Source organism: Eriocheir sinensis, chromosome 25, assembly GCF_024679095.1.
Source record: "Eriocheir sinensis breed Jianghai 21 chromosome 25, ASM2467909v1, whole genome shotgun sequence".
Lineage (NCBI taxonomy): Eukaryota > Metazoa > Arthropoda > Malacostraca > Decapoda > Varunidae > Eriocheir > Eriocheir sinensis.
In genome coordinates, this window is record NC_066533.1 from 17475557 (window position 1) to 17496286 (window position 20730).

The 20730-nt window shown below is 41.5% G+C and overlaps 1 protein-coding gene across 6 annotated transcripts in view; it reads left to right on the forward strand.

The window, feature by feature from the left end:
• LOC127003519 (alpha-(1,6)-fucosyltransferase-like) overlaps nucleotides 1-19427 on the forward strand; it is a 54015-nt gene extending 34588 nt beyond the window's left edge. For 2 of the 6 annotated variants that reach the window (XM_050870345.1, XM_050870348.1), the window contains exons 3-12: nucleotides 5207-5425; nucleotides 6857-7008; nucleotides 7311-7494; nucleotides 8265-8430; nucleotides 11320-11506; nucleotides 12017-12254; nucleotides 12715-12891; nucleotides 13495-13645; nucleotides 14373-14512; nucleotides 14837-19427. In XM_050870345.1, coding sequence (XP_050726302.1) covers nucleotides 5217-5425; nucleotides 6857-7008; nucleotides 7311-7494; nucleotides 8265-8430; nucleotides 11320-11506; nucleotides 12017-12254; nucleotides 12715-12891; nucleotides 13495-13645; nucleotides 14373-14512; nucleotides 14837-15041 — 1809 coding nt within the window. In that variant the 5' untranslated portion in view covers nucleotides 5207-5216 and the 3' untranslated portion in view covers nucleotides 15042-19427. The remainder of the gene's footprint in view (nucleotides 1-5206; nucleotides 5426-6856; nucleotides 7009-7310; nucleotides 7495-8264; nucleotides 8431-11319; nucleotides 11507-12016; nucleotides 12255-12714; nucleotides 12892-13494; nucleotides 13646-14372; nucleotides 14513-14836) is intronic. The other 4 variants (XR_007757122.1, XR_007757123.1, XR_007757124.1 and 1 more) reach the window with 4 other exon arrangements.
• Nucleotides 19428-20730: the final 1303 nt, after the last annotated feature.

Sequence of the window (20730 nt, forward strand, 5' to 3'; positions counted from 1 at the left end):
CGATTCTGTCTTTGCACTCCGTCGCGTTCTCTCTTCCTTATCGTTTTTCTCTTCTCTTTTTCTTCGCCCGAGTGACCGTTTGCAACTCATTATTTTTTTAACTTTGGTATTTCGCATGTTCGACTTAACCTTTTATTCGTTTTTCTTTCGTTTGTGTTGAAGTCTTGGATAGTGGGATTGGATTTCTGTGTAGCTCATATTCTCTCTCTCTCTCTCTCTCTCTCTCTCTCTCTCTCTCTCTCTCTCTCTCTCTCTCTCTCTCTCTCTCTCTCTCCTTCCTTTTTTAATTTTTTTCCTCCTTTTTCTACCTCGCCCCTTTTTATCCTTTTTCTTCTCCATTTCCTCTTCCTATTCTTTGTTTTCATTTTCTACCCCCCCCCCCTCTCTCTCTCTCTCTTTATATTTCAATCGTCTCTCTCTCTCTGCCGGACGGACAAAACAAAACAGTGAGGAAAGGTGTGTTTGTTTGTTTGTTTTTGTTTTGTTTGTTTGTTTGCATCCACGCTTTTAACAGATGGAAAACTAAAACCAGTGAGAAAAAACGTATTTGTTTATTATAAGTGAAAAAAAAACAATATAGAAAACAGAAAACAGAATAAGTCTTTACCGCGTATCTTACTCACTCGTTTTTAAAGCCGTAAATTCTAAGCGAGAGAGAGAGAGAGAGAGAGAGAGAGAGAGAGAGTATATGAATGGCGAATCGAGGGTTGGAAACTTACACAAACATAACAAACACTTAACATAATGCACTATACACACAAACACACAAACACACACACAAAAATCAATACAGAAATAAAATAGAAAAATAAATAAAACAAACACCACCACCATCATCACTACCACCATCATCTACTAAAAGAAATATGGTGAAGTGGAGGAAGCGAAGTTTAAGTGGCGGTTGAAGTGAATAAATAAGACGGTTAATGATGAACCTGACACACACACACACACACACACACACACACACACACGAGGCAAAGTGACCGTGAATAATGACTTAACGAGGGGTGAAAGAGATCGGGCGTGAATGTATGTATATGTGATTAGTAATGAAGGAGAGTGTTAAGAAAATATGAGAGAATGAATGAATGAGTGTAAATATGATGAATAATGAGGAGTGAAAGAGTGAGAAAAATACGAAAGAAGGAATGAATGAGAGTAGATGTAATGAGGAGGAGGAGGGTAAAAGAAGACTTGGAATATAATAAAATCCAAAGAAGAAGTAGAAAAAAGAATGAATATATAAGGAAAGATAATTAAGAACAGATGAAATAGTAGAGGTAGACAGACAGACAGAGACAGAGAGAAGGGAGGAAAGAAGGAAGGAGAGACAGAGCCGATTTCATAGTCTAACACAGTGTCTTCGTAACAGCCCGAACCAAACTATAGAATCCCATACAATCCAAAATGGGGAGGTCTTCGATGCTACACTAAATACACAAGACTTTTCCCGTATAGTTTCATCAAATTTGTGAACTTAAATATAAACCCCAGACACTATTCAAGGAAATTTCGAACCAAACTATAGAATCCCATACAATCCAAAATGGTGAGGTCTTCGATGCTACACTAAATACACAAGACTTTTCCCGTATAGTTTCATCAAATTTATGAACTTAAATATTAACACCAGACACTATACAAGGAAATTTCGAAGGCTCTGGTATTGGTTTAGGAGCTTACTAACCCGTCATGGGGAACTGTGGAACTGGCCCAAAATGACGGAGAGATGGTGGAATGGAAGAAAAGATAGAGAAAAAAAAAGAAAATGAAGAGGGGGAGGAGGGGAAGGGGAGGTCAAAAATATACACTCTACGCTATTCAGGAGCAGTAAGTAGCGGACTTTTTTTTTTTTTCAATATTTTTTTTTTTTACGCCCGTGCACTGTCTCCTCCGCTGTAAAAAAAATATATAACAAAAAAAGTCTAGTAGTTCGAGTAAATGAATGATACATGAATGAATGAGTAATGAGAGAGTGAATGACAGGGACGTCGTAGCGGTGATGATGGTGATGAGAATGAAATGAGAGTGGTGATGAGAAACAGTGGTGGTGGTGGTGATGGTGGAGGTGGTGAGTGCAGTCTAGATACCCCTCCTCCTCTTCCCCTACCTCCCCTTCCCCATCCCTCCCCCCTCTCAATCCCCTTCAGCTGGTTATTTTGGGCCAGACAGACAGTGAGGGGCGCCGAGGGGGAGTGGCTGCATGTGTGGGTTGGTGTAAGTGGGTGGGAGACGAAGCCAACTGGGTGTAGGGAGTGTACATGGGTGTGGAAGGCAAGTATATGGGTGTAAGTGGGTGATAGACTAAGCCAACTGGGTGTAGGGAGTGTACATGGGTGTGGAAGGCAAGTATATGGGTGTAAGTGGGTAGGAGACTAAGCCAACTGGGTGTAGGGTAGTGTACATGGGTGGGGAAGGCATGTATATGGGTGTAAGTGGGAGGTAGACTAAGCCAAATGGGTGTAGGGGAGTGTACATGGGTGTGGAAGGCAAGTATATGGGTGTAAATGGGTGGGAGACTAAGCCAAATGGGTGTAGGGTAGTGTACATGGGTGGGGAAGGCAAGTATATGGGTGTACATGGGTGGTAGACTTAGGTAAATGGGTGTATTGGACTCTGCTGGTTGTTATTTTTGTTCCTCTGTGTTTTCCCTCTTCCTCTCCCTTCTCCTCTTCTTCCTCTTCCTCTTCTCCATCCTCTTCCTCCTCTCTGCTTGCTATCATTCTCTTCCTTTCCTCCTGCTCCTCATTTTATCTCTTTTTTGCCTTCCTTCTTTATCTGTTCTCGTTTCCCTATTCCCTTCGTTCTCTTCGTGTGTGTGTGTGTGTGTGTGTGTGTGTGTGTGTGTGTGTGTGTGTAATTGGGATGGTACAGTGCTTGTGTGTGTGTGTGTGGGTGTGTATGTGTGTGTGTGTGGTTTTGGGTGTGTCTGAGTGTGTTTGGGTGGGTGTGAAGGGCAGACGTGTGTGTGTGTGTGTGTGTGTGTGTGTGTGTGTGTGTTTCCGTGGGAGGCTTGGGAAAGGTGATCATTTATTTTTATTACATCAACAGAAGCAACTTAAAAGAAAACAACAAACAAACAAACAAACAAAAAACAAAAACAAATTCTACTCCTACAAAATAAACAAATAAAATAGTTAAAATAAATAAGTAAAAAAGGAAAGTAAAAAAAAAAAAAAAAAGTAAGGTCAGTCCGAATGGCTAAAAGGGAAGGTCAATTTCAGTGCATTTAAACTCACCACACGGAAGGTCATATTTCGGGGGGTGGGCCATTGGGAGGGGGGAAGGGTGCATGGGAAAGGGGGGGGGAGGGGTGAAGGGAAGGGAAGTGACGTTGAGTGAAGTGTAAAATCGCTGAAGTGTGTCCCTTTAAACACACACACACACACACACACACACACACACACACACACACACACACATGGAGAAAGAAAATCAAAGTTAGTGTTCTCATGGTTGGCTGTTGTTGTTGTTGCTGTTGTTGATGTTGATGTTGTTCCTCTTCTTTGTTTTCCCTCCTCCTCTTCTCCATCCTCCTCCTCTTCTCCATCCTCCTCCTCTCCCTCCTCTTTGTTTATTTGTTTTTCTCTCCTTCCTTTCTTTCATCTCCTTTATCCCTCTTTATCCTCCTTTCTTTCTCATTCATTCTCCTCGTTTCCTTATTCTCTTCTTCTCCTTTTCCTTATCTTCTTTTTCCTTCCCTTTTTCCTTCCTGTTTCTTCTTATCTCCCTTCTCCTTCCTTATCTTCATCCTCTTCCTGTTGTTCCTTTCGTCCCTTATCTTCCTCCTCCTCCTCCTCCTCCTCCTCCTCTTCTTCCTCTTCTTTCTTTCCTCCATTATCTTTTATTTCTCATTCTGCATCTTCTTCCCTTTCCTCCTGTTCCCCTTTTACTCCTAATTTTCTCTCCTTCCATTTTTTCTCTCCCTTTTTACCCTCCTCCTCCTCCTCCTCCCTCCTCTCCCTTTCCCTCTGTTTCTTCTCCCATATCCTTCTACTCTCCCTCCTTCCTCCTCCTCCTCCTCCTCCTCATTTTTCCCTCCATTTTTCTTCTTTCCTCCTCTCCTTCCTCCTCCTCCTTCTCACGCCTTCATCTCCCCATCCGGAACGTAATCTTGAGAGAGAGAGAGAGAGAGAGAGAGAGAGAGAGAAGCCAGAAAAAAAAGAGGCGTATCTTTCCATCCGTGTGTTTCTTTTGTGTTGCGGCGGCAGCGAAACACACACACACACACACACACACACACACACACACACACACACACAGGGCTGGAGAAGGATGATATTGTGTGTGTGTGTGTGTGTCCCTCAGTCTTTCGTAAACACACACACACACACACACACACACACACACACTCTTTTTCTCTTGCCTCCTCCTCCCCTTATCATCATTATCTTCTCTATTATCTTTTTTTTTCCTCATAATTGCCTCAAATTCGTATGTTTACTAAGTTGTCTCGTGAATGTAAACAACTTTTTTTTTTACTTTTCTCCTCCCTTTCATCATCATCCTTTTTATTATTTTTTTTCTCAATTGACCTGTTTTTGTTTGTTTGTTTGTTTTTTGCATGTTTTCGTCTGTCTCTCCTTACCATTATCACTTTACTTATTCTCTCTCCACCTCTTGTTCTCTCTATAGTTGTCTCTTGTTTATTATTTCTTCTCTCTTCTTTCCTCTGTTGTCTTCTTTATTTCTTTATTTCTTTGCAACACTATATTTTTCTTTTCTTCCACCCAAACTATTCATATAACCTAACAATTCATTTTCTTTGCAACACTAACTATGTATATATTTTTCCCCTTACACTCAAACTACGCAAAATCCCTAACAGTTATTATTTTCCGGCAAAGCTAACCATATTTTTCTTTTCCTTGCACCCAAACTATTCATATAAACTAACAATTCATTTTCTTTGCAAACTAACTATATATATTTTCTCCCCTTACACTCAAGCTACGCAAAATCCCTAACAGTTATTATTTTCCGGCAAAGCTAACCACATTTTTATTTTCTTCCACCCTAACTATTCATATAACCTAACAATTAATTTTCTTTCCAAACTAACTACATATATTTTTTCCCCTTACACTCAAACTACGCAAAATCCTTAACTGTTATTATTTTCCTGCAAAGCTAACCATATTTTTCTTTTCCTTGCACCCAAACTATTCATATAAACTAACATTTTTTTTTCCTTTCCTTACAGAGTGGCGAGGATGAGGTGGGTGGGAGGGTGGGCGTGGCGAGTGGGCGGGGCTCTGGGCATCATCTGGCTGGTGGGTGTGGCTCTGCTTGCGCCCCCCGGCCCCCTCTCGTCCTCCAGCGACCCGCACCTCTCCCAGCGCCTCCACCGGGCCGTGCAGGAGCTGGACAGCCTCAAGAAGCAGAACGATGACATTAGACAAGTGCTGCAGGATTTTACATTGTGAGTATGGCTTCATTTGTTGTTGTTTTGATGTTCTTTTGTTTTCCTCGTTTTTTGATGCTCTTTTGTTTTCCTCGTTTTTTGATGCTCTTTTGTTTTCCTCGTTTTTTGATGCTCTTTTGTTTTCCTCGTTTTTGGATGCTCTTTTGTTTTCCTCGTTTTTTGATGCTCTTTTGTTTTCCTCGTTTTTTTATGCTCTTTTGTTTTCCTCGTTTTTAGGCGCTGAACAAAACTTTCCTTCATTGATTAGGCGCTGAACAAGACTTTCCTCCATTGATTAGGCGCTGAACAAGACTTTCCTTCATTGATTAGGCGCTGAACAAGACTTTCCTCCATTGATTAGGCGCTGAACAAGACTTTCCTTCATTGATTAGGCGCTGAACGAGACTTTCCTTCATTGATTAGGCGCTGAACAAGACTTTCCTTCATTGATTAGGCGCTGAACAAGACTTTCCTTCATTGATTAGGCGCTGAACAAGACTTTCCTTCATTGATTAGGCGCTGAACAAGACTTTCCTTCATTGATTAGGCGCTGAACAAGACTTTCCTTCATTGATTAGGCGCTGAACAAGACTTTCCTTCATTGATTAGGCGCTGAACGAGACTTTCCTTCATTGATTAGGCGCTGAACAAGACTTTCCTTCATTGATTAGGCGCTGAACGAGACTTTCCTTCATTGATTAGGCGCTGAACAAGACTTTCCTTCATTGATTAGGCGCTGAACGAGACTTTCCTTCATTGATTAGGCGCTGAACAAAACTTTCCTTCATTGATTAGGCGCTGAACAAGACTTTCCTTCATTGATTAGGCGCTGAACAAGACTTTCCTCCATTGATTAGGCGCTGAACAAGACTTTCCTTCATTGATTAGGCGCTGAACAAGACTCCTTCATTGATTAAGCGCTGAACAAGACTTTCCTTCATAGATTAGGCGCTGAACGAGACTTTCCTTCATTGATTAGGCGCTGAACAAGACTTTCCTTCATTGATTAGGCGCTGAACAAGACTTTCCTTCATTGATTAGGCGCTGAACAAAACTTTCCTTCATTGATTAGGCGCTGAACAAGACTTTCCTTCATTGATTAGGCGCTGAACAAGACTTTCCTTCATTGATTAGGCGCTGAACGAGACTTTCCTTCATTGATTAGGCGCTGAACAAGACTTTCCTTCATTGATTAGGCGCTGAACAAGACTTTCCTTCATTGATTAGGCGCTGAACAAGACTTTCCTTCATTGATTAGGCGCTGAACAAGACTTTCCTTCATTGATTAGGCGCTGAACAAGACTTTCCTTCATTGATTAGGCGCTGAACAAGACTTTCCTTCATTGATTAGGTGCTGAACGAGACTTTCCTTCAATGATTAGGCGCTGAACGAGACATAAACTTTCCTTCATTGATTAGGTGCTGAACGAGACTTTCCTTCATTGACAGACAGGTGAAGTCGCTGAGCAATGACGGGGTGGTGGCGGCGGACACAGCGAAGGCCAACAGCAACCCGGCTGTGGTAGCGGAACTGCAGCAGAAGCTCGAACACGCCCAGAGGATGCTGCAACAAGCGGATGTCACGGCGGAGCGCAAGTCAGGTCAGCGCTCACCCACTCACCCACACCGTCACTCATCCACTCACTCATTTTTTGTATTTCATGAGTTTTTGGCATTTATTTTAATTAGTCTCCCTTTCAACCTTCAGCCACACTTATCCACCCATCCACTTTTGCAGTCTCCCTTTCAACCTTCAGCCACACTCATCCACTCCTCCACTTTTGTATTTCATGAGTTTTTGGCATTCATTTTAATTAGTCTCCCTTCCCTTCAGCCACTCAATCACTCATCCACTCACCCATCTCGGCATTCATTTTGATTAGTCTCCCTTCCCCCCCTTCAGGGTCCTCAGACTTCACACCTTCCCTGGACTTTGAGCTGACGCGGCGGCAGGTGGAGCGTGGCGTGCAGGAGCTGTGGTGGTACATGACGGACCAAATGCACCAGCTACGGAAGAAGGTGGAGGCCTACAGTGACGTGACGGCGCAGATCGACCAGATGCTTGAGGAGGGCCAGGACCACGTCAGGTATTTAAACCCTCTCGAACTATTTATTTTTTCTTCTTTCTCGCTTGTTCTCTCTCCTTGTTTTTTTCTGTTATGCCTTTTTTATATTCTCTACTTCTCTCTCTTTTTTCTTTTCCTTCTCGAGCCATTTCTTTTTTCTTTATTTCTCTCTTGTTTTCTCTATAGTCCTCCTTTGTTTCTTCTTTTATGCTTCTTTCTTTTTCTCTACATTTCTCTCTTCTTTCTTCTCCCTCTCGAACCATTTCTTTTTATCACATTTCTCTCTTGTTCTTTCTAAAGTTCTTCCTTTGTTTCTTCTTTTATGACTCCTATATTGATTAGGTGCTGAACAAGACTTTCCTTCATTGATTAGGCGCTGAACAAGACTTTCCTTCATTGATTAGGCGCTGAACAAGACTTTCCTTCATTGATTAGGCGCTGAACAAGACTTTCCTTCATTGATTAGGCGCTGAACAAGACTTTCCTTCATTGATTAGGCGCTGAACAAGACTTTCCTTCATTGATTAGGCGCTGAACAAGACTTTCCTTCATTGATTAGGCGCTGAACAAGACTTTCCTTCATTGATTAGGCGCTGAACAAGACTTTCCTTCATTGATTAGGCGCTGAACAAGACTTTCCTTCATTGATTAGGCGCTGAACAAGACAAGTAAAAGATAAAAATAAAAGTAGAATATGCTGTTATTGGCAAGGCTTGTGGTTGGCTTGGCCCGTGATGGCTATGTTGGTGATGTGCAACCTGCCTTCTTCATCTTGTCTCTTCCTCCCTCAGAGTGGCGCAGTTCGACATGCAGCGGCTGAGTAAATTAGATGGCCTTGGCACTTGGCGGGAACAGGAGGCAGCCGACCTTAGCAACCTCATCCAGAAGCGGCTACACGCCCTCCAGAACCCCCCGGACTGCTCCAAGGCCAAGAAGCTCGTGTGCAATCTGAACAAGGTACTAGGGGCGGATTATTAACGCATCTGCTGCGATTGGCATGGATTTCGCCTTCACTGGTAGCCTGGTAACATACACTCCCAGGTCTTTCTCTGCCTCTGTGGTGGATAGTGTTTCCCATGTGGTATTGGTGTGCTGGATATTCCTTCACTGGTAGCCTGGTAACATACACTCCCAGGTCTTTCTCTGCCTCTGTGGTGGATAGTGGAGTGTTTCCCATGTGGTATTGGTGTGCTGGATATCCCTTCACTGGTAGCCTGGTAACATACACTCCCAGGTCTTTCTGTGCCTCTGTGGTGGATAGTGGAGTGTTTCCCATGTGGTATTGGTGTGCTGGATATCCCTTCACTGGTAGCCTGGTAACATACACTCCCAGGTCTTTCTCTGCCTCTGTGATGGATAGCAGAGTGTTTCTCATGTGGTATTGGTGTGCTGGATATCCCCTCCCAAGGTGCATGACTTACATTTTTCTTCATTGAATTGTAGCAGCCACTTGTTGTTCCATTTCTGTAGCTTGGTGATGTCTTCTTGTAGGAAATCCAGTCAAGGGGTTAGTGTCTTGTAAAGTATCAGGTATGGGTGTGTGAGAGAAGAACCCTTGTGCTGTTAGATGAAGGAGTAGAATAACTGATTAGGAGGATGGGGGAGGGAAGTGATGAGAATATGTAATGAACCATGTAAAGGAATGAATGTAAAGTGATATCAGAGGTGGAGTGAGTGGGAGTGTGGAGGAGGAGGAAGAGAAGGACTGGATTATACAAGAATGAGATGACTGGACAGATAGATGCCACATAGAGTCATCATCCTTTTGTTTACCGTCCGTTTTCACACTTCCTGAGCGGTTGGACGCTTTATGGCTCTCCTCCATTCTACTCTGTCTTCTGCCTGATGCTCATCCAATCCCATCAGTGCCAAGTCTTCCTGCATACACCTTCTCCACGTTTTCCTAGGTCTACCAACTGGTCTCCTTCCTTTTACCTCTAACCTCTCCAAAACTCCCAGCACTGTATCCTCCCCTGCTCTCTTTACATGTCCAAACCATCGGAGTCTTTCCCTTCTGAGCACTGTTTCCAGGTCCTCTGCTAAAACTCCCAGCACTGTATCCTCCCCTGCTCTCTTTACATGTCCAAACCATCGGAGTCCTTCCCTTCTGAGCACTGTTTCCAGGTCCTCTGCTAAAACTCCCAGTACTGTATCCTCCCCTGCTCTCTTTACATGTCCAAACCATCGGAGTCTTTCCCTTCTGAGCACTGTTTCCAGGTCCTCTACTAAAACTCCCAGCACTGTATCCTCCCCTGCCCTCTTTACATGTCCAAACCATCGGAGTCTTTCCCTTCTGAGCACTGTTTCCAGGTCCTCTACTCCACATCTGTTAGCCACATCTGCACTGGACACCCTATCTTGCCGCCTGATCCCTGCCATATACCTCAGCATTCTGCCACATGGAGTATAAAGACAGTAAAAGAACATAGAATAAGACTTAGTAATTTTTGAAGCATAAGGAGATTAGATAGAATAATTGCATAGACGTTCTTCATGGTCATTTCCCTTTGAAGTTATATAAGGAATAGTGATTAATCAAAGAGTGTAGTTAAGTTAAATTAAGTTAAATAAAATACTACAGACCTTCCTGTAGTCATTCCCTTTGACATAACAAGGAACAGTTGTCAGAGGAGAGTCAGTAAGGAGGTACATTGTGTCGGGGTGTGTGGTGGGTGATAGAGGTGTGGGGCAATGACCGAGGGGGTGATGGAGGGGTGAGGTGTGACCGTGTGACTGACAAGCGGCTGGGGTGAGGGTATGGGAGGGATGAATATAAACATGAGTTGCTACACGGCTTTCCTCTGCCTGAATAGTAATGAACGGATCAGGGGTGTGTATGTGTGTGTGTGTGTGTGTGTGTGTGTGTGTGTGTGTGTGTGTTATGCTGTTTGTTTTTGGTCTATAATATGAGGAAGTGATATTCAGGTTCATGTTCACAGTGGTAGAGTTAGGAAGGTAATTATGTGGTTTTGATGTGGCTAAAAATTAAAGAGTCCAATTCTTCCTACGTTTTGCTATTTTATTACTGTTTATTTTTGTTGATAGCGCTTAAATATCTCAGTATGTCCTGTCACATTAACATTAAATTACTTTTTATTAATGATTTATGTAGACAAAACTCCATTACTTCATTACCATTTATATTTCCCTCCTCTCACATACTAACATAACATTACTCTTCCGAATGACGCTCTATTAGATTCGATTGAAAGACTAATTCTCCACCATTCAGCCTTAGTCTATCACAAGTCCCTCAAGGGTGTATCTCTTATCTGCCTTTCTGACATACTAACATAACATTACTCTTCGCCCTAGTCTATCACAAGTCCCTCAAGGGTGTATCTCTTATCTGCCTTTCTGACATACTAACATAACATTACTCTTCCAAATGACGCTCTATTAGATTCGATCGAAAGACTAATTCTCCACCATTCAGCCCTAGTCTATCACAAGTCCCTCAAGGGTGTATCTCTTATCTGCCTTCCTGCCATACTAACATAACATTACTCTTCCAAATGACGCTCTATTAGATTCGATCGAAAGACTAATTCTCCACCATTCAGCCCTAGTCTATCACAAGTCCCTCAAGGGTGTATCTCTTATCTGCCTTCCTGCCATACTAACATAACATTACTCTTCTGAACGATGATAAATTTGATTGAAAGGGTAGTCATCCACCATTCAACCCCAGTCTATCACAAGTCCCTCAGTGGTTTATCTATTCTCTACCTTCCTGCCATGCTAACATAACCTTACTCTTTTGAACAATGATAAACTCAATTAAAAGTCTAGTCATCCACCATTCAGCCCCTCTAACACAAGTTCCGTTCCTCGTACCTCTCCCAGGGCTGCGGTTATGGGTGTCAGATCCACCACGTTGTCTACTGCTTCGTTGTGGCGTACGGCACCAAGCGCACCCTCATTCTCAAGTCCAAGGGCTGGCGGTACAACAAGGCGGGCTGGGAGGATGTGTTTCAACCCCTCAGCGACTCCTGTACCACCCCATCAGGTGTCACGCACTCACACTGGCCGGGTGAGTCTTCTGTACTGACTTATTTTTTCTACTCAAGCTCATCCCTTTACTGTCCAAATCCCTTACGCAAGAGTTGACCTGCATCTTCACTCTTTCATCCCTCACACTGGTAAACTCTGCAACAATCTTCCTTCATCTGTATTTCCTCCTGCCTACAACTTGAACTCTTTCAAGAGGAGGGTATCAGGACACCTCTCCTCCTGAAATTGACCTATCTTTCGGCCACTCCTCTAACTTTTTTTAGGAGCAGTGAGTAACAGGCTTTTTTTTCACATTTGTTTCCTTTTTTATGCCCTTGAACTGACTCCTCTGCTTTAAAAAAAAAAAAAAAAAAAATCTACTTATAGGGCCAGTAGGGTCTCTTATACAGCCCCAGTCTGTTAGTGGCACAGGTGAATTTTATTTATAGTGGCTGCCATACCATACCTTACCCCACCTGACCTCACCTTACCTAACCTAACCTAACCTAACCTAACCTAACCTAACCTAACCTTACCTTACTATCCCCAGGCACGAACGACACACAGGTGCTGGACTTGCCCATCATCGACACACTCTCCCAGCGGCCCCCATACCTGCCCCTGGCCATCCCTCGGGACCTCTCGGAGCGGCTGATGAGGCTGCACGGGGACCCGGCGGCCTGGTGGGTGGGGCAGTTCCTGAAGTACCTCTTGAAGCCGCAACCCAAGACTCAGGAGATGCTGGACAACCTGGCAGACACGTTAGGATTCCAGAAGCCGATTGTGGGGTGAGTGAGGTGGCCGAGAGGTGGGTAAAGGAAAAGTGGAGGAAGATAGATAAAGAAGGGAATAAAAAAAGAAGGGGAAGATAGAGATAATGGAGGAAAAGTAAGAATTATTGAGCGTTATTTTAACCATGAGAAATGATGGAAAAAGGAAGAAAGAGACAGAAGAATAGTTTGTTTTGATTTAGTTTCGTCTGTTTTGGGGTTTGGGGGCAGAGAGGTGATTTTTTTTATTTTTCGTCTGTTTTGGGGTAAGTGAGGAGGCCAAGAGGTGATTTTTTTTTTTTTTTTTTTTTTTTTTTTTTTTGTCTGTTTTGGGGTTAGTGAGAAGCCCCCCACCCCCCCATCCCCCACACACACACTTATCCACTCATTCAACACTCCCTTGCCCTCACTAACACTCCCTCCCTTCCCACCTCACTCACACACTCACGAACTCACTCCTCTGTCCCTCTCTCCCCAGGATACACGTGCGGCGGACAGACAAGGTGGGCACAGAGGCGGCCTTCCACTCCATCGATGAGTACATGATGCACGTGGAGCGATATTACTCCATACTCAAGCTCACCCAGCCGGAGGTCACCAAGAGGGTCTACCTGGCCTCAGACGACCCCACCGTCATCACCGAGGCGCAGAAGAAGTGAGAAAGGAGCGTTGTTTTAGTTGTATTTGGTGATATTTGAAGGGAATGGGAAAAAGGAAAAAATGAGGAAGATATATTAAGAAATGAGTAAGAAAAAGGGGGAGATAAAGATAATGGAGAAAGGAGAATGGAGAAAGGAGTGTTATTTTAGTTGTATTTGGTGTTATTTGAAGGGAATGAGAAAAAAGGAAAGAAAGAGGAAGATATGTAAAGAAGGGAATAAGAAAATGGGGAAGATAAAGATAATGGAGAAAGGGTAAGGAGCATTGAGTGTTCCTTAGCCATGAGGAATGATAGGAAAAGGAAGAAAGAGGAAAAAGATAGACAAAATACAAAATGCTAGACGGTGCTCGTAAACTTTCTACATCAGTATTTTCAAGTTTCTTTATCCAGGGAAGTAATACAGCACAATGTCAGTTTTAGCCTCATGTGAGATGGCTTCCTTTATTTCCATACTAGTCCCTGAATAATCTCCTTTAATGGCCTAAATATATATGTTGTGTGAGTTGAAAATGTCCTAAGTCTCTCCATTGTTAGAACACGCCAAGTCGTTTTTTGCCGGGTGACTCACAAACACCGTCCTTGCCTCCCCATCACCAGGTTCCCGGACTACACCTTCATCGGGGACTCCAACATCGCGCGCACGGCAGCGGTGGCCACGCGCTACACCGACGCGTCACTCAAGGGCATCATCGCTGACGTCCACTTCCTCTCCCTCACCGATTACCTGGTCTGCACATTCTCCTCACAGGTAAGACAGGTGCTCAGTGTAGAGGAGGAACCACTCAACAGCCTTCTATAATATCTACCCCAGTCTATACCAGCGTTGTCAAATTATTGTACTCATCGTTTTGCATTTTCCTAGTTTATAACCGTTAACTCTAGCAAAAAATAAACAAACAAACATCAGTAAATAAGTTTTAACGCCAACTTTAACTTTCTGTCATTATTTGTGTAGCTACGAGAGTTTGAGGCTTTGAAAGTTATAAATACAGTGTTCAGTACGATAGTTTGGCAATGCTGGTCTATATCTCTTATTTGTATCTCTCTTGGCCACTCATCTATATTCTCTTTTATAGGGGCTGTAAGCTTTTTGTATTTGTTATTTAGCCCTTCCTCTGTTTACCTCACTGTGAAAAAACAAACAACATAGAAATGCCCTGAAATGAAAGATCGGAAAAGCTGAAGAAAGAAAAAAAGGGAGCTAAAATCATTGTGTGTTTCCATTTCCTCCCTTCTGCTTCTACCTCCGCCGCTCTTCATGTGGTCTGTTTCCCTCACTGTAAAAATAAAAACATAAGAAAAAAGCTACCATTACTAATACAGCGTTGTGTGTTTTCCTGTTACTCCCTTCTGCTTCCACCTCCGCCACTCTTCATGTGATCTGTTTCCCTCACTGTAAAAACAAAAAGAGAAGAAAAAAGCTACGATCTATAATATAGCATTGTGTATTTTATTTTTCCCGTTCCTCCGTCCAGGTGTGTCGCATCGCCTACGAGATCATGCAGACGTACAACCCTGACGCTTCCAGTTACTTCCGCTCCCTCGACGACATTTACTACTATGGGGGACAGAACGCCCACAACCAGAAGGCGCGGTTCCCCCACAACCCACGCAAGTAAGGGGTTCTAGAGACTTTTCATTCTCTTTTTCCTTTTCTTTGGGGTCAGTTGTTGTAGGATTTCCTGTTGGGGTGTGTTAGTTGTTTGAGCCATAGTGTTGTTGTTGTTGTTGTTGAGGTTCTTCAGACTGCTTTATAGTGTATTTTATTTTCTCGCGTTTATTGAATTTTTTTTTCATAGCTTTGGGAAGGGGATAAAAATGTCTGATCTATTTTAAAAAGTCATAAAACATCAGAAGATCACACCAGTGTTCTTCCCTTCAGACCAGATGAATAGATTTATTTTGAAAAGTCACAAAAAAAATAAAAACATTCCATCAGTTTGCCTTCCCACAGGTCGGAGGAGTTGGCGCTCCTTCCCGGGGACATCGTGGGCATCGCCGGGAACCACTGGGACGGCTACTCGAAGGGCGTGAACCGAAGGACGCGGCAGAACGGCCTCTACCCCTCCTACAAGATGGAGGAGGTGGTGGACATCGCCGAGTTCCCGTCCTATACAGAGAACCAGAAAGATGGGGCTACGTAAGAGTGCGTTTGCGTGTGTGTGTGTGTGGGTGCGTGTGTGGGTGCGTGTGTGTGTGTATAGGGTATGTCTCCCAATTTGTACTCACTGTTCCAATTAGCACTCATATTAGGGAGAAAATAATACTTGTGAAAATTGTGAGTCTTGATATGGACAGAAAATGAAGTCAAGATGAAATGAATTAGAAGTGGGTATCAGTCTTTGTTTCGATAGTTACTTTTCATTTCAATTCCTCAGTTTTATTTTGTTTTGGACAGGAAAGATGAACAGGGAAATAGATGTTGTAGTAGTTTGAATAAAAGACCTTAGCCATGGGGACTTGAATAGTTTGATAAAAAAAAGGCCTTACTGACAGAGAGTTGGATATAGTTTGAAAAAAGCTGGCCATACCGACAGGGAATTGGATATATGTAGTTTTCGAAAACGGTCATACAGGGAATTGGATAGTTTGAAAATAAAGGGGAATGGGTAGTTTCCAAAATAGACCTTACTCACAGTGAATGAAATGGGAAGTTCAAAAAGATAAATAGCATACACAACATGGATAGGATAGTATAGGATAGGATATATGGATAGGATAGGAACATGAAGTGGATAGTTTAAAAAAAAAGCTCCACTCACAAGAAAATGGATAGTTAAATAAGATAATTGGCATACACAACATGGATAGGATAGTATAGGATAGGATATATGGATAGGATTGGAACATGAAATGGATAGTTTAAAAAAAAAGCTCCACTCACAAGAAAATGGATAGTTAAATAAGATAATTGGCACACACAACATGGATAGGATAGTATAGGATAGGATAGGAACATGAAGTGGATAGTTTAAAAAAAAAAGCTCCACTTGTAAGAAAATGGGCACTTGAAAAATAATGGCATACTCAACAAATTTAAAATCCCCCACCTCCCCCTTTGCAACAGTGTGTACAGCTTGGCATACGTTCCCTAGGTGTGTGTGTGCGTGTGTGTGTGTGTGTGTGCGTGGTCCCGTGTCTCGTGTATAGATAGATATATTTTTCGTTACTCGTTCCGTTGTGATATTTTTTCTCGCGTCCGTTCATTCATTCACTCGTTTTTATGTTCGTTTTTTTCCTTCTATTGTTTTCCTTTTTTTCTCGTTTTTTTTCCTTTTTTTTTCATGTTTTATTCGGTGTTTGCTATTGAGGGGTATGTGAGTGATTGTTATTGAAAGCTGTGATGTAAAATGTTTATATGGAATAAGAAATGCATATCTACTACTACTACTACTACTACTACTACTACTACTACTACTACTACTACTACTACTACTACTACTACTACTACTTTTATCCCATATAGACATTTTACAAAGCAAGTACAACAATACTCCTCAATAAATATAATTAATTACAAAACATTAAAAAAAAGTCACCAATTAGATTCACTAGCTAATGAAATTCTGCGTAACTTCTCGCATTTGGTTGATTATTTTTTCTTTTCTTTACGTTTCTCCGACAAACAATTAATCCTTATGAAAAAATTACAACACTCTTTTCATGCATATAATTCCTCAGTCATCTTCAAGTGCTGACGTTCTTGCCAGAAGTCATACAATGTGGGTAGTATATATAATGTACAGAGATACACTTGATCATTACTTAATATTTTTCTATTTTTTGTTTTTTTATTATTATCATTATTATTATTGTTATCGTAAAGTATTGAGTGGCCAAAAGGAAGAGTTGTCTGTCACTCACTCAGGGTAGACACAGTGGCAGATTAGAGTAAGAGGAGGAGGAGGAGGAGGAGGAGGAGGAAGAAGAAGTAGGAGAAGAAGGAGGAGGAGTAATGGAGTTGTTCTATCCATGGAGTTTCATACGCGTGCTCGGAAACCTCATTCAGTCGGATTAAAATAAATAGTGTGGGATATTTATAAAGGAAGGAGAAATGGGTGCTATAGACCATGTGTGTGTTCGTGCAGCTGTTTTGTTTATGTTGATTCTGTGCCGAGATATTTGTTGGTTAATGTTTCATCTCTTCATAAGTCAGTTGTTGATATTTACCGAGGTGTGAGAAATATACAGACTCATTGGTTGGCATTCTCAAACACTTCCGCCTCTCACATGACCTATTTCCAAAGCCCAGAGAGGAGGTCAGTCAGGTTTTAATGAGTGTTTATCAAGGTTCATGGTACAGAAGATGGGTCAAACTACCACCAGGATCATAAAACTACCCTTGAAAATGACCCCAAAACTCCTGTGAAAGCCTTGTTAAATATGAGTCAGGTTCTAATGAGTTGTCAAGGTTCATGGTACAGAAGATGGGTCAAACTACCACCAGGATCATAAAACTACCCTTGAAAATGACCCCAAAACTCCTGTGAAAGCCTCGTCAAATATGAGTCAGGTTCTAATGAGTTGTCAAGGTTCATGGTACAGAGGAAGGGTCACTACCACCACCAGGATCATAAAACTACCCTTGAAAATGCCCCCAAAACTCCTACTATGCAAGCCTTGTCAAATATGTGTGGTTGGGCGCTGAAATTATTAAGAAAATGATCCATACTCACTGTTTCTTAAAATCGCTGTAGTAGTTTGTTCATTTGCAGTAGGATATATTAGTACCATTTGTGACTGTTTTGAAGTGTCTGGTTTTAGTAATGCATTGAAGTTGGTTGTGTTTGCTATAGATGAGTTTGTTCCATTAGGCAGCAAAGACAGATTATGGTTGGTATTTCAAGTTTGTCTAATGGTAGGAGTGGAGGTTCCCAAGTGGTCATATGTTAACTTTATTCTTGTGTGCATGTATGTGTGTGTGTGTGAAGGTTTACCGTTACGACCAACTCTCTGCAGTATCCCCTTCTGAATGAGGTTTCCTGTTCCAGGTTTCAAGGTAGACTTAGGTAGATTCATATTTACCGATATCAATCACTATTACGTTCTCCCTCGGAACTCCATAGATAGGGACGTACTAGTGTTGTTCTTTTCACTATACAAAATTCATACTAGACTTTAGCACCAAATGTCTTTATTGTCACAAGGAACTTATGTGATACTATGTGTTTTGATGTTTGGAAAGTCTGTTTAAAATATGTGAGTATACGTATATATTCACAGTATATCAAGCCATAATTAGGATAACATTTTGTACAATTGTCTTCTTTAAATACAATTGCATATCCGATTACACTTCCCCCCCAAGCCTAGAGGTCATTGCCAGCTTAACCTTAATATTTGACCTATAATATCCAGTCCCCTTTGAACGTAATGAACCAATTTTTGACTGTCGAGTGTCCGGAGAGGCAGTGTATAAAGAGCTGTGTAAATATGTATATACGAAACAGTTACTCCGTGTCCCCTCCACTCACATGTCAAGGGCCTCCTCCATCATGTTACCCTGCGCCTGTCACCCATATCGCTGCCCCCCATCCCCCAGCCATCCCCTACCACCACAGCATCTTAGGTTTCCACATACCCAAATCCCGGTTAGTTGTATATCGCCAGTTATCTGTGACTTCGTATTTTTAAACATATCGACCCCTCACTTGCCTGTTTGGAAAGCTAAATGAAAAGAAGAAGAGGAAGAAGAAGGAGAAGTCAGGCCACAGATGAAGTCACAAAACTCTATTCCAGTCTCCGTTTCCAGTGCTCTCTCTTGGGTGATTCTGTTTGTTGTATCTCTCTGTCATTTACTCAACTTGTGATCTATACTGATTTACACCTCCGAAAGGGGTCGTCAAAAGAGGAAGAGTGATTATACATGTAAGAAAATGTTAATTCCTTCTGTATATGCTTCGTAAGGTTGAATATGCAATAATTATGCATCCGAGAAAACGTAAATTCGCTTTGTAAATGTTCGGTTACTCAGTTCGTAATTCATAAGAAAGCTGATTTGATTCCTGTGTGACCTTACGGATCATCTAATGGGCAGAAAATGTTAATTCCTTCTTTATATGCTTCGTAAGGGTGAATATGCATACGAGAAAACGTTAATTCGCTTCGTAAATGTTCGGTTACTCAGTTCGTAATTCCTAAGAAACCCGATTTGATTCCTGTGTGACATTATGGATCATCTATTGGGCATAATTTTATAGGTGTTTGATGTTAATACTATACCTACCACTACACTGCTATACCTATCACTATTATACCTGTCATTAAACCTTTCGTCACTACCAATCGCTCTCATTTCATCCATGTTTCTAGTGTCGGAGGATTTATAATTTGTGAAGAAGTTGTTGTCATCCATCGGGGGACTCGGGTGAGGTTGTCGTGGGTGAGTTCGTTCAAGTCATGGCTATAAAAATCGTACTGGACATTCCTATTCCTGTTTTGTATCATGAAGACCAAATGCTGTACGTACGTAAAAATATGCACTACTCGATGAAATAATAATAATAATAAATAAAAGAAAGTTGATGATGTGTGTTGGTGTTATTCAATCCCCTTTTTTGCCGTCATTATTATTATTATTATTATTATTATTATTATTATTATTATTATTATTATTATTATTATTATTATTACATTATGTTATCTTTTATTCTTAGTCTTATTATCTTTGTTTATATATCCACGACCATTGAATCCGTAGTAGACTATTGTATATTATTTTGGCGGGAAAATTACATCAAACTAGCATTCAAATAAGCACGGAATAGCTGTATCATAATTTAGAGGCACAGGTCAATAAAACCAACAACAATAATACACGGGGTAAATACGAATTCAAATATGTAAGTCATAAGATGTCTGGAGAGAGAGAGAAAAAAATAAACCATAAACAAATGAAAATCGAACGCTCAGTCACAACATGGACGGACGAGGTGGTTACCGTGTGCGTTTAGCAGCGAAAATTAAGTGATATTATGAGTAAATAAGTGAGTTAGTGGCCATTTTAACATCAGATAATAAGATAAGAAAGCAGAGAAGGCAGTGAGCGTGTGATAATGGAGAAATAAGGCTAGAAAAGAGAATAATAAGGGAAATGAAGAAGAGCAACATGTGGATTGGCAGACACGATTGTTTTACTAGTTTTAACAGTTTATGAGATTGAATTAATTATAGCTTAAAAATGAAGAAAAATACATGAAAAAAAGAAAAACAGTAAGTAACATCAGTAATTAACAAGTGGAAAGAAAGGACATGGGAAAACGGTAGCACATGAAAAAAATAATAACATGAAAAAGATTAACATCAGTACCATGGACAGAGTAACGGGAAAACAGTACCATGGAGAGAGTAACGGAAAAACAGTACCATGGACAGAGTAATGGGAAAACAGTACCATGGAGAGAGTAACGGAAAAACAGTACCATGGAAAGAGTAATGGGAAAACAGTACCATGGAAAGAGTAACGGGAAAACAGTACCATAGAAAGAGTAACGGGAAAACAGTACCATGGAAAGAGTAACGGAAAAACAGTACCATGGAGAGAGTAACGGAAAAACAGTACCATGGAAAGAGTAACGGAAAACAGTACCATGGAGAGAGTAACGGAAAAACAGTACCATGGAAAGAGTAACGGAAAAACAGTACCATGGAAAGAGTAACGGAAAAACAGTACCATGGAAAGAGTAACGGAAAAAAACAGTACCATGGAAAGAGTAACGGAAAAACAGTACCATGGAAAGAGTAACGGAAAAAAAACAGTACCATGGAAAGAGTAACGGAAAAAACAGTACCATGGAAAGAGTAACGGAAAAAAACAGTACCATGGAAAGAGTA